Source organism: Colobus angolensis, unplaced genomic scaffold (assembly GCF_000951035.1).
Source record: "Colobus angolensis palliatus isolate OR3802 unplaced genomic scaffold, Cang.pa_1.0 Scaffold163, whole genome shotgun sequence".
Taxonomy (NCBI): domain Eukaryota; kingdom Metazoa; phylum Chordata; class Mammalia; order Primates; family Cercopithecidae; genus Colobus; species Colobus angolensis.
This window is the reverse complement of record NW_012114744.1, coordinates 2,645,709-2,658,830: the sequence shown is the minus strand read 5'-3', so window position 1 is coordinate 2,658,830 and position 13,122 is coordinate 2,645,709. Positions and strand designations below refer to the sequence as shown.

General features: G+C 44.1%; 1 protein-coding gene across 1 annotated transcript in view; it reads left to right on the top strand.

Moving 5' to 3' along the window:
* Positions 1–11,638, top strand: part of WNT2 (wingless-type MMTV integration site family member 2) — a 46,761-nt gene extending 35,123 nt beyond the window's left edge. The window contains exon 5 of the mRNA XM_011937376.1: positions 10,125–11,638. Coding sequence (XP_011792766.1) covers positions 10,125–10,354 — 230 coding nt within the window. The 3' untranslated portion in view covers positions 10,355–11,638. The remainder of the gene's footprint in view (positions 1–10,124) is intronic.
* The last annotated feature ends 1,484 nt before the right edge of the window (positions 11,639–13,122 follow it).

The following is a 13,122-nucleotide window of genomic DNA, read 5'->3' as shown; positions in this document are numbered from 1 at the left end:
AAATAGAAAGTACTCATTTTGAATTACCAATTAAATGTGTTGCAAACAAAAGGATGATGCTACAATACTTTAAAGTAACAAATTTGCTTACTTCATTTAAGCTTTCCCCATGACACCTATTTTGTACTGGTAAACCTCTTTTTTAAAGATATGCGAATTTCATATTATTAGGGAAAGAGCCCTGTGTGATCTATAAGGAGACTTTGGTGCTACAGATTGCTGCATATGACTATTTCTACTGATTTAAAAATGTGCCACATTTTTGGTATGTGTTTTCCATATACCAAGCAAGATCATTTGAATACAGCCAAGGTTTAGCTGGTCTGCTGCCACTATGGTGCCTGAAGACTGGGTGACCAGTCCCTGGAGAAATGTGCCCTCATCAGGCAAAAGGAAGGCTGATCTTAATTTTTTTTTTTTTTTTTCCCCCGAGACGAAGTCTTGCTGTGTTACCTAGGCTGGAGTACAATGGCCCAGTCTCAGCTCACTGCAACCTCCGCCTTCTGGGTTCAAACGATTCTCCTGCCTCAGCCTCCCGAGTAGCTGGGATTACGGGTGCCCACCACCACGGCCAGCTAATTTTTGTATTTTTAGTAGAGATGGGGTTTCACCATGCTGGCCAGGCTGGTCTTGAACTCCTGACCTCAAGTGATCTGCCCACCTTGACCTCCCAAAGTATTGATATTATAAGCATGAACCACCACACCCGGCCTTGATCTAAATTTTTAATACACCATTTTTAATGTGATATTTAATAAATCAGCACGTATGTGTTGACCAGCTGAGCACTACACAGTATATAGAAGAAAGCATAAGAAGAAAGCATAAGACCCAACCCCTGTCCTTGGGGAGACAAGATGCATGAAAAATGATCAAATATTTCCAAACAGTGCATGAGCCCTGTGGCATGACGTGGATTACAGGCCTAATGAAGGAGGTTAACTGGGCTTGCAGACCAAAAGTGCTGTATAGAAAATGCTGAAGTAGGCCTGAATCTGGAAAGATGGGAAGACTTTTGATGGAAGGAGTTATAGGAAAGGCCAGTGCAGCAGATGAGAGTAACTTTTTGTTTTTGTTTTTGTTCTGAGACAGAGTCTCACTCTCGCCCAGGCTGGAATGCAGTGGCACGACCTTGGCTCACTGCAACCTCCACCTCCTGGGTTCAAGCGATTCTCCTGCCTCAGCCTCCCAAGTAGCTTGGACTACAGGCACGTGCTACCACGCCCAGCTAATTTTTGTATTTTTAGTAGGGACAGGGTTTCACCATGTTCGCCAAGACCGTCTCAATCTCGTGGCCTTGTGATCCACCTGCCTTGGCCTCTCAAAATGCTGAGATTACAGGCGTGAGCCACCGCGCCTGGCAGAAAGTAACTCTTATGAGGAAACAGTCTACATGACTCTGACATCAGAAAGTCACCTCAGTAGGACAGTGAAGAGATACCCGTGTTAGCAGGTACAGGTGGAGGACCTTGGGAAATAGTTTTGTGTAGGCTGTGTAGTGCTAGATATGGAAAGCCTCACAGAGTCTGACCATAACAACTTTAATTCCATTATAAGATTTGCTAATTTAATGGGACATGCTTTCCTGTGCCAGTCAAACTTTCCAACTTATGAAAACACTGAATAAAATCATCTGAGATAAGTGAAAATATTGTCTTTCCTATGTAGCTTAAGCTGTGCAGTCCAAATGTGAGGAAGGGGTGAGCCTGGCCAGTGAATGAATGTGCGGTCTCTAACATTTGCTCTTTAACATACTTTTGTTCCCTCAATAAATCTGTGTCATTAATGACAACGTGTAAGTCAACCAGAGGAGAAACAGCCTATTGGATGACAGGCTTAAGTGAATCTTGCTTTATGCCCTAATAGTCAACATATGGGCCTCTGTCATCCTGGAGTGGCAGGAATTTCCAGACACAGGGCTATCCAGAGAGAGGAGATGGGGGGAGAAGGAGGTGAGGAGGAGAGGGAGAGATAGAGAGAGACAGAGAGAGAGTAGGGAGAGAAAGGGAGGGGGAAAGGGAGAGAGAAAGAGAGACAGACAGAGAGAGAGAGAGACAGACAGCCAGAGAGAGAGAGAGAGAGAGAGAGAGAGAGAGAGAGAGAGAGAGAGAGAGAGAGAGCCCTTCCTCCAGGTCCCAGAGGTATGGGTCTGGGAACTATTAGCAAAAGCCCCTCTGTTCCTCCTCTGCTGTCAGCAAGATGCATGTTAGTGGAGACAGAAATGTTTTTACACTGGGAACCCTGACTCCATTATTAATTTTATAGCTCTAGAGATGGGATTCTCAATTCTGTCAAGTTCCCTCGGCATTGCCCCACCAAAAGTGTTACATGGTCCCAAACTTATGTGATTTAGAAACTCCAATTCTTTGTCCTTTTTTTAATCTTATGCATTTGTGAGCTCTTGTGCAAGTCGGGATGAGGACAACACATGTGGGCAAGCAAAAGGTCCATCTGGCTGGAGGCAGCTCCTTCCCTACAGCACAGACATTGCCAGACGTTAGCAACTCTGCCCGGATCTTACAGACACTGCGTTTAGGACGACGATCTCACGATTGTTTGGTATAAAGATGACAGGAAGTTTCGAGCCTGCAACCTTCTGTGTCTGGGGGTTGGGCTCTGGACGTAGGCAGGCCACACATCTTGAGGACACTTCACAAATATAAAGCGAAAGGAAGTCAGAGAAATGAATTTCCAACTTGTCACTCTCCTCTTAGGTGAACTGTGTAAATCAAACTGCAATGAGAAATAACACTATAAACCAATATGAATGATTTTGTAGAACAAACTTGTTAAATATGAAGCACCCAAATATATGTTTATCCTTTTAAAGTATCAATTTTGGAGACTCTAATGATAGGACCAGTAATTGAAAATCTTTTTAAAATGTCTCTTTTGGAGTATTTTTAAGACCCAGCTACACTTGTTTTGTAGATACAGTGTGGTACAAATATTTGTCCTGTAAAGATCAAGATGGTTGTTGGAAATGGCTCAGAGAATCCTCAAATGAAGTATGAAGAGTTATGAAGTTATGAAGTATGATGACCAGACTGAGTAATTATATTCTTGATGAGATATAAATTGATGCTATTGGCTTCCCTAAACCAGAAGGTTCTGCCTAGAGAGGGCTCAATGTCCTCAGCCTTGGCCACATCAGCGACAGACGTTAAAATCATCTTGAGGGCACGCGTATTTTGGAGACGTGCATCCTGGCATTGCAAACAAATTATTCCCATTTCTCTAAAAGGTTATAGGAATCCATTAGGAATATCAGTATCGGAAAAATGCAGCATGAGCAACTAACATCATGTTATCCCAGTCTTTGTTTCAGTTCCTTACATAACTTTATGTGTTTTAATTGTCTACAGCGTATCATGAACTGGAGAAAAAGACCCTCTCCCCAAAAAGTTATATGTCAGGACCTTTGCAAGTTACTCATTTGATAAAAGAAGAGAGTGCGGGAAAGACGCTGCCACACTGGTCATATAATATCATAAAGTAGGCTGCTTTCTGGTGCCTGGCCAGGCACAAGGACGAGGCACTCGGCAAAGGGGCAGAATGTCACAACTGTCAAGAGCTTCAGCTCTAGAGTCAGGCGAGCCTGCTTGCAAATCCTGTCCTTGCCACCAGCTGCCTGTGTGATCTTGGGCAAGTTATTTAATCTTCCTGAATCTCCATTTCCTCATTTCCAAAATGGTGATAATAATAGTACCTTCCTTATAAGCTTATGAGAATTAAATTAGGTAAGGCAGGTAAAATGCTTAGCATGGGGCTAGCTCACATAAGTGCTCCATAAATATTGGTTCCAGTTGTGAACAGAAAGAAAAGAGAGTGAAAAGAAGATAGAGGGAAAGGAAAAAAGAAGGAGGAATGAGAAAAACAAAAACAAAAACAAAAAAAACGAGAAAGGATGTTTTTCACTCCATTCAGCTTGGAAAATGTGAACACTCACCCTTATGGGCTTAAGGCTGATAGATGTAGCCGGGTTTGTTTCCCTGGTGGTTCCTGTTGTGGCCCAAGCAAGGGTGAGTGACTCAGTTAACAAGTTTGTAAATTATTTGAGAAAAAAGATCTAAAAGTATGTGTCCCAAAGATTTAGAACTAAACAAATAGGCAGATGGTAAAAGTCAGTGGCTCCTTTTCATTCACACACACACACACACACACACACAAACATATACTCTTGGTTCTTATATTTTATTGGAAACATAATGGTGATGCTTTCTGTTTTGGAAAGACCAATGGAACAGTATGGCCCTACTGCTATTGCTAATAATGAGTCTTTATTGTAATTCATTAAGGGAAAGTAATGCCAGTGATTTTGTATAGATTCTGCACTCTGGAAATGCTCTTTTCAGGGTTTTGATGAAATGGCTGTATGTTCTGCTAAAATGACAGCAAGTGTCAAAACTGCCCTTCTGCCCGACAACCTGTCATTAGATCTAATTAGATCCAAACCCCCAAACAGGGCCAATTTGTCATCCATCACTAGGCAGCCTCATCCTCCCTTCCAGCTGCAGGGACCGCCCTTCCCCACCCAGTTGGCCCATTCTCTGGTGCCCCTGATACCTCAGGGGGGCCCGTCACAGTCCCAGGCTGCGACCTCACTGCTGTTCTCTCATCAGTGGCTCTCAATCCTCAAAAACCCTCTCTCATTTTCTGTCTTCTGGGCCTTCATTATGCCCTGTTTGGGCAGCTGGTGGAGAGTGGCATGTTCAGATTGTGTTTTCCAGCATTTTATAGCTGAGCATTGAACTACTGAGACATCTCATTGCCAAAGTCTTTGTTTCCTTTACTGAAACCACTTCTGAGTTAAGCTTTTGTCAATGGTCATAGCTTTGTCTGCTCCTCTCTCTGAGTTCTGATGGTGTTGAGGTCACTACACTGAGCAATCCTTCTGTTCAGACAGTCTAGTTCAGTTTTCTGCGTCTGGGGGACAAAAGACACCATGACCATTACAGAAGGCTGAGTCAGACCACAAGCTCAAACCTCATCAGCCTGTAAGCCACTCAGGAAAGAAAGACCACCAAGTTAGATTTCAGTGAAAGACCGACAGTCTGAGTCAGGAACGAGACACTTCACCTCCTTATCCTGGCCCCCTTAAGCCCAAAGCCGTGTGGCAGATAAAGAATTCTAATGCATGGCACTGTATTCCCATTGTGATAAACACAGATCAGTAGAAGCGAAGAATGTTTACTGCTGCTCAGGGCATATGAACAATAACAAAAAAGTGAAAATTAAGAGTCACTTCTGGGATACCAAGTGAGAGTACTTTTCACACCCACTTGGGGTCTCAATTCACGCCCGTAGCTTCAGTTACCACCACTGTGCAAAAGATTTCTATACCTGAGTCTTCATGCCCACCTCTGTCCTGAGTCCCAGAGAGTATTTTCAGCAAACATTTCTACCTGAATGACTCACAGTCACAGCAAACTCAACCTGTTGAAAACTGAACTCATTATCTTTTCTGTAAGCTGGCCCCTAACCAAGTGTCCCCATGTTAGGGAATTAACAGCACCAACAGTCACTCAGGCCAGAACCTGAGAAACCCTCTTGACTTTTCTCATCTTTCCCAGTCTCTACTCAGTCACCATGTCCCACAGGTCCTGCCTCCTCACCTTCTCTTGACTCTAGTAACCACTCCAATTCCCACTACCACTGTCTTAATCCAGGCCACTCATGTCCTGCACAGTCTGTACTGGTCTCTAACTTGTCTCCTTGCCCTCACTCCAGCCCCCTCCACTTCCTTCCAGCCCCACACCCTTGGAGATCCTTCTGAAACACAAATCAGAACATGTTGCCTTTTTGCGTGAAAGGCCCTGATAGCATTCTGTTGCCCTCCAGTTCAAATTTAAACCCCTTGACCATTCCGAATGCAGCTTCCCCTCACCACTCCAGCCTCATCTCCTGACACTCTCTCCTTTGAGTACTGTATACCAGCCATAGGGAACACTTTCTTACTCCTCACATGTTGCAGAGCTTTGCTCCTTTCCTGGCCTTGGCACATGCCACCATTGCTTCCTCCTCCTCTTCCTCCTTTATCTTCTTTCTCCTCCTCCCCCTCCTGTCTCTCCTCCTTTCTGCTCTTCCTCTTCTCGTCCTCCTCCTCTTTGTCTTCCTCCTCCTCTTCCTCTTCCCCTTCCTCCTCTTCCCCTTCTTCCTTCTCCTCCCTCCCCTTCTCTTCTTACCCTACTACCTTCTTCTTCTTATTGAAATATGAAATGCAGAAAAGTGCCCATATTCCATGTGTACAGCACAATGAATTCTCACAAATGGACACACCCACATGACCTGTGCCCAGATCAAGAACCTGAAGAGGCCCAGTATTCCAGAGGCATGTCTCACGCTCTTTTTCTCTATTCCCCAAGGGAAATCACCTCCCTGACCTTAATAGCAATGACTAGTTTTTCCCATTTCTGTACTTTATGTACATGGAAACCTAATCTGAAATGAAAACTTTGTGCAGTTATCTACTGCTGCAAAACATACCACCAAAAAATGTAATGGCCTAAAACAATCTTAAAGTCCCACCTCTGCTCTCATTACCACTCTCGGCCCTACTCTCTTTCATCCTCTTCATCACCAAGCCTCTTAAAAACTTTACTTACACTCACTGTCCCCATGTCCTCTCCTCCACCACACTCATCTATATCATCCACTGAAACGGCTCTCATCAAGGGCGCCAGTTACCTCCTTGGTATGCAGCCAAATTAACTTTTTTTTTAGTATTTTCCTACTTGACACTCCCTCTACTCCTTAATTCGATGAGTCATCAAGTTCCAGTGGTTCACCCTCTTCAGCCAATCATGTATTTGTCCTGCTTGTTTCTTCACTCAATATCTCTTGCTTGGACTATTCCAACAGCCCTACTCCCTGCCCTAAGCTACTCTTCCAGACTTATCTCCGCGACACAGTTTTCAGAATTAAAGGTCTGGACAGGTCCACCACCCACCTTGTAATAAAAATCAAACTGCGGCATGCATAAAGACCCTTTAGGCCAGGCGTGTGACTCATGCCTGTAATCCCAGCACTTTGGTGGGGGTCGAAGCAGGAGGATCACTCGAGCCCAGGAGTTTGAGACTAACCTGGGCAACATGGCAAGACCCTGTCTCCATAGAAGATATGAAAATTAGCCGGACATGGTGGTGTGTGCCTGTAGTCCCAGCTACTTGAGAGGCTCAGGTGGGAGAATCCCTTGAGCCCAGGAGGTCGAGGCTCCAGTGAGCCATGTTCGTGCCACTGCCCTCAAGCCTGGGTGACAGAGTGAGACCCTGTCTCAGACAACAACAACAACAACAAAACAGACCCTTTAACCTGTTGCTCCAGCCTCCCTTTCTATGCTCATTGTCCCTAATACCCTCCGTGAATCAGCAGTCTTTTGTGAACCTGCCCTCAGAATTTCTGCTGGAAGATTCTCTCTTGCCTGGGATGCTGTTTACCCCGTTCTTTACCTGCAAATCTTCTAGTCATCCTTTACACCTATCTCTAATGCTACCTCCTCTGTAAAACTGTGTAGTTGATGGCTCCTATTTGCTACTGTTAATACCAAGAAATATCACTATTGTAATATGCTTGGCTCATGCTCTTAGAACATAAACTTCTCAGGGCAGGATGTTCGTTTTGTTCTCTGATATATCCCATGTTCCCAGAACTGTGCCTAGCACGTAGTAGTCACTCAAGAAACACTTGCTAGATACAGACATATATAGTTAACATTTATTGAGCACTTATTTTATGCCAGGTGCTTTCATGCATTATCTCATTATGTTCTCACCAAAAGCTCTATGATGAAATAACTATTTTTATTCCAGTTTTGCACAGGAGGAAACTGAAGCTTAACAAGTTGAAGTAACTTGCCCAAGGCCACCCAGTTGATACATGGCAAATCTAGGATTTGAACCCTGAATGTTCAAGCTCTAAATAACCTCATTTGACCGTCTTTGAGCTCTGTGTGCTGTGGTGCTTTGCACATGACTGTACTGTGGGTGGGTTATAGTAGGTCCTTAGCGAATCAAACAACCCAAAGTAGTGGAAGTTTCTCTTTACATATTTATCTCTGCGCCTTATAGAGGGTTCACTGAGATTTATTTTATTCTCCCTTGTCCCCCAAGCCTCAAGCAGCTGGCACAGTGTCTTACACATGTTTGTGTTCACTAAATGTTTACTGAATGAAATAATGGGTGTGCTGTGAAGAGGCAGCATTTGGCAGTGAGTCCTTTCCGCATAATCAGTAAATTTTGAGGACTGTCCTGATGGCTGCCTGGAATCCAAGCTGAGCTGCTGCCTCTTCTAACCCCATGCTTCTTCAGCACGATGCAAGCTCGGAGCCATCCCTGGCTGACCCTCCCTCCACCCTGACCCCGGCCTTTTGCCATCCTTCCTGTCCTCATGAAGTTCCCCGGCCAGTCTTCCTGCTCTCCACTGCCAATCATTCTGACCAAGTGCTGCCCCACCCTCTCCTCTTCTTGACCCCATGCCCTGCTTGAACCTTGCTGCTTCCCTGGTCATCCTGAACAGGCAGGGCAACATGACATTTCTGTAGATAATTCCAACACAGAGAGGACTGTGATAAACAGAGAGACAGTCACGAGGCATTGTCAGAGATATCAAAAGGAAGAGATTCCTAGTTAAATGATGAAGAAACTGAAAATGGATTAAGTCACTGTCTTTTTCACCCTGATATAAATTGTTTTGTTTTGTTTTTTTTAAATAAGAGTTTAGCTTCTCTAGGTTTATCAATTAAGTAGGATTGTTGATAGCAAGCAATAGTAACTGGGACAGTTTAAGCCACAAGGGGAAGCTTCTTACAAGGATACAGAGTCTCTAGGAACTCAAGCGTTGGAATGCAGCCAGGCCTCAGGGAGAAATGGAAGCAGAACCAGAAAATAGTTCAGGATCTGGGCAGCATTTCTTCCCATGTCTTGTCTTCACTATCACTGTACATTTGCTTCATTTCTATTTTCCTGTGGACCTCGTCAAGTCCACAGACCTCACCATGGTGTACAGCTGCCAACAACAACTGAGTTTTTAAGTGGCAATAGTGACAATCTCTGTCAAAATCCCAAACCTTCAGGGAATTTACCTGATTGGCCCAGCACAAGTCAGGTGATTGCCTCTGGTCCAATCATTGGTCACCAGTGAGCAGGGTGACGTTATAAAACATGGCTGCCAGGTGCCCATCTCTGTGGGGGAGGAAGTAGAAAGGATCATGGTAAGCCCAGCACTCTCCCTAAATATCTACTATGCTTTGTTCTGTTGACTGATAATGTGCTTATGAAAGAATTCTGAGTGTGTCCCCAAGAGTAGGGTAAATGAATAGGCTTTCTAGCTTTAAAATTATTTTTCATAAACAAATACCTAAATATGGATTGCCATTTAGCAAACATTACGATGACTAACTAAGACAATGTTCCACTGGTAATTCCTAGCAGATTTTCTATGCCAGTTTTGTTTATTGAAGGCCTGGAATCCTGGCTTCACCCAGGACCTCGCACACATCTATATGTCCTGCTAGACTACAGCAGGAGAGACAGTTAATATGATAAACCTGGTGGGGCCTTTCTCCCTCCTCGGGGTCTCACAAAAATGATGCCCATTTCTCCCCTTCAGAACCAGAGTTCTATTCTCTTTCTAATAAGCCAGTGTAATCAGGTCTAGGGAGATAACATTGCCTCCCTTTGAGGGCTCCATGCCCTGACAGATTTCAAGAGAGCTAACCTTGGTCACTGCTTCCTTAATGTGGTTTGATGTAGGGAGAGGGAGCCAGGATAGATCCTTCTTTTATTTTGATCTGGCTCTGCTTGATCAAGGATCCTTAAATTCAAGGCTGGGTAAGGATAATCTGCAAAATTTATCCAACTCAGAAGTGGGAGAGCTGGATTCAGGGTGTCCAAGGAAATCCAAAGTTTCATGTTCACCTTTTCGGGACTCGGCCCTCTCAGCACCACTGCACTCCTGCAGCTGGCATAATGGGACTGGCGCACGTGGCATGGGCCCACAGAATGGGTATAACAGCCCCAGGCTGTAGGGAGAGAGGGCCAGGGCTCTGTCCTAGCGGATGGACCTCATGACTCCTCCTCCAAAGGCACCCAGACCTTTTCAGTAACACTCCCTGGCTTGTCTTCCAGGCTCCCTGGGTACAGCAGGCCGAGTGTGCAACCTGACTTCCCGGGGCATGGACAGCTGCGAAGTCATGTGCTGTGGGAGAGGCTACGACACCTCCCATGTCACCCGGATGACCAAGTGTGGATGTAAGTTCCACTGGTGCTGTGCCGTGCGCTGTCAGGACTGCCTGGAGGCCCTGGACGTGCACACATGCAAGGCCCCCAAGAACGCTGACTGGACAACCCCCACATGACCCCAGCAGATGTCACCATCCACCTTCCCTTCTACAAGGACTGCATTGGATCTGCAAGAACCCTGGACCTTCAGGTTCTTTCTGAGGGGGATATTTCCTAAGGCATGTGGCCATTGTCTCAACAGAAACCCCCTCTTCCTCTCTGGGGGCCCCAGGATGGGGGGCCACATGCTGCACCTAAAGCCTACCCTATTCTATCCATCTCCCGGCATTCTGGGGTCATCTCCCTTCCTGGTGAGTTCTCTTTGGAAATAGCGTGAGAGGCTGTTCAACTGGGAGGGTCATGGGCCCAGACCACTGTCTCCACCCACCTCGACTTTTCTTCTTTCTAGAGCAGTTGGCCAGGCAGAAAAAAGAGTGCCTCAAAGGAGCTTTCTCAATGTCTTCCCACAAATGGTCCCAATTAAGAAATTCCATACTTCTCTCTGATGGGAACAGTAAAGAAAGCAGAATCAACTGCCCCTGACTTAACTTTAATTTTTGAAAAGACCAAGACTTTTGTCTGATCAAGTGATTTTACAGCTACCACCCCTAGGGGTAATTGGTAATTGCCTGGAGAAGAACGGCTTTCAATACACTTTTAAGTTTAAAATGTGTATTTTTCAAGGCATTTATTGCCATATTAAAATCTGATGTAACAAGGTGGGGACGTGTGTCCTTTGGTACTGTGGTGTGTTGTATCTTTGTAAGAGCAAAAGCCTCAGAAAGGGATTGCTTTGCATTACTGTCCCCTTGATATAAACAATCTTTAGGGAATGAGACTTCCTTCTCACTTAGAACCTGAAGGGGATTAAAAGGAAGATGAATGGTCTGGCAATATTCTGTAACTACTGGGTCAATATGGTGGAAAATAATTCAGTGGATGGAATATCAGAAATGTATCTGTACAGATCAAAAAAAAAAAAAGGGAGAATAAAATTCCTATCTGGTGTTATGCATGTGACCCCATGGAATCTCATAACTGAAATGACTTTAAGGATGAAAATTTTGGGGATACAAGATTGGTGAACTAACATGCTGACAGAGAGGTTTCCAGAGCTAACTCATGCTTGGGGCAGCCTTACACTAAGCAGATGCCTGAAAGAAGTCGGCCACGTCCACCGTCTGCTAATGCCCATCACCCTTCAAGGCCAGTTTAAAGACCTGTCATATTTAATTGTATTTATTTGATGCTTACAAGATGATGTGATACTGTAGCCTAAAGCAAATGACACCTAGCATTGCTTATAAAGTTGGTAACCCTGCTATATTATATTGCAAACAAATCGTAACTTGGAGACTATGCAAATAGTGGTTGGCTTCTGCCATCAGCCAAAAGATGACATTCAGGGAAAATGGAGGGGCTGCCTGCACCATTTTTTAATATTAAATGAAAGAAAGGTGAAATAGCTACTTCTCGTCTTCTTGAAAAATTTGGTTCTTATTCTGTATATGATTTCCTTACAGTGCTATATTAACAGGATATTTCATTACATGCATCTGGCATCAACTTGTTGGTGCTTCCTCATTCTTTAATACTGGACAGTAAGGTCATTTAGACTGAGAAAACAACCTACTGGAGTACTTTGTCATAGTTGACATTTGCCTCCAGCCCTCTTAAAAATGACATAATTCATCCCCTTTCCCTCACTCCCAAACCCTTAACTTGTTCTCTAACTTCTCCAAAGTGACTCTTTCCTCCTTTTATCCTATGGATTCAGATGTTAGGAGCAGTGGAATTACAGTAGCTGCTCTGAACTTGGTGTGAAGAAGGCCAGGCATGTGGGCAGCTGCTCAGTCTTCAGTTACACTGAAGGTTGGTGTGAATTCCTTCATGAGAGTGCAAAGGCACTTTCATGAGGGCGCCACAGCCGTCAGCCCTTCCTCCTGCTAGATGAACTGTGAAATCATCAATCCAGGCTGCGTTTCAAATTGGAAAGGATCTTAGGAGACATCTCAGCTTCCTTCAGTTTGGGGAAATTAAGACCAAGAGAGGTGAAGGGATCGGTGCACATATCAGGCATTGCCCAATGCTCCATCACAAATAGGACCACACTCTGAGTGTCTGAGATAGTGTAGGACTTCATCCATTAAATGAAACTAGTTTCTCCCAGAATTAACTCAGTGGATTTTAAATAATTTTAGCTTCCAATGGGGTGTTTGCTGTTTTTTTGTTTTTTTTTTTTTTTTTTTATGCCTGGGATGTTTAGATCTGACATTCTTTTTATGCTGTGATATATCCCTCCTGGTAAGTGGCAAGGGGACGAGGCATATCCACGTAGAAACCTACATAAATTGTCCTAATCCATAAGGGAGACAATGGCAACCATCGCAAGTGGTGGTGGGTCCTGCTACTGAGGAGGGAAAAATGAGAGAATGAAATATTGCTATCGGCTTTTACTTGTGAAAGAGGAAATGTCTATTGTTTGGGAAAAAAATTACAAAACAAATGATGGTAATTTTAAAACTCCTTTGCCTTCGAGCTTGGTAGAGGATCAGTATTCCAGGAACCTGAAATACACTGAAACTCTGAATTATCTGAGGCTTTTAAGGGGAATGTATGGCACAAATTAGCCAAAACAAAATAATTGGGAAATCCCCTTATAAATTCCCTCCTTATGAAAATCTTATTATAAATTGAAGTTTTCTAGGTCCAAGATAATGTCCATCAATTTTCTACAATATCTGAAAAAGTGCCCACAAAAGGACATAGACTAGCTCACTGGAGTTTTCTACAATAAAGATATAATCTGCACATGACCCTGAGACTGAGCATATAAGTTGTTTTC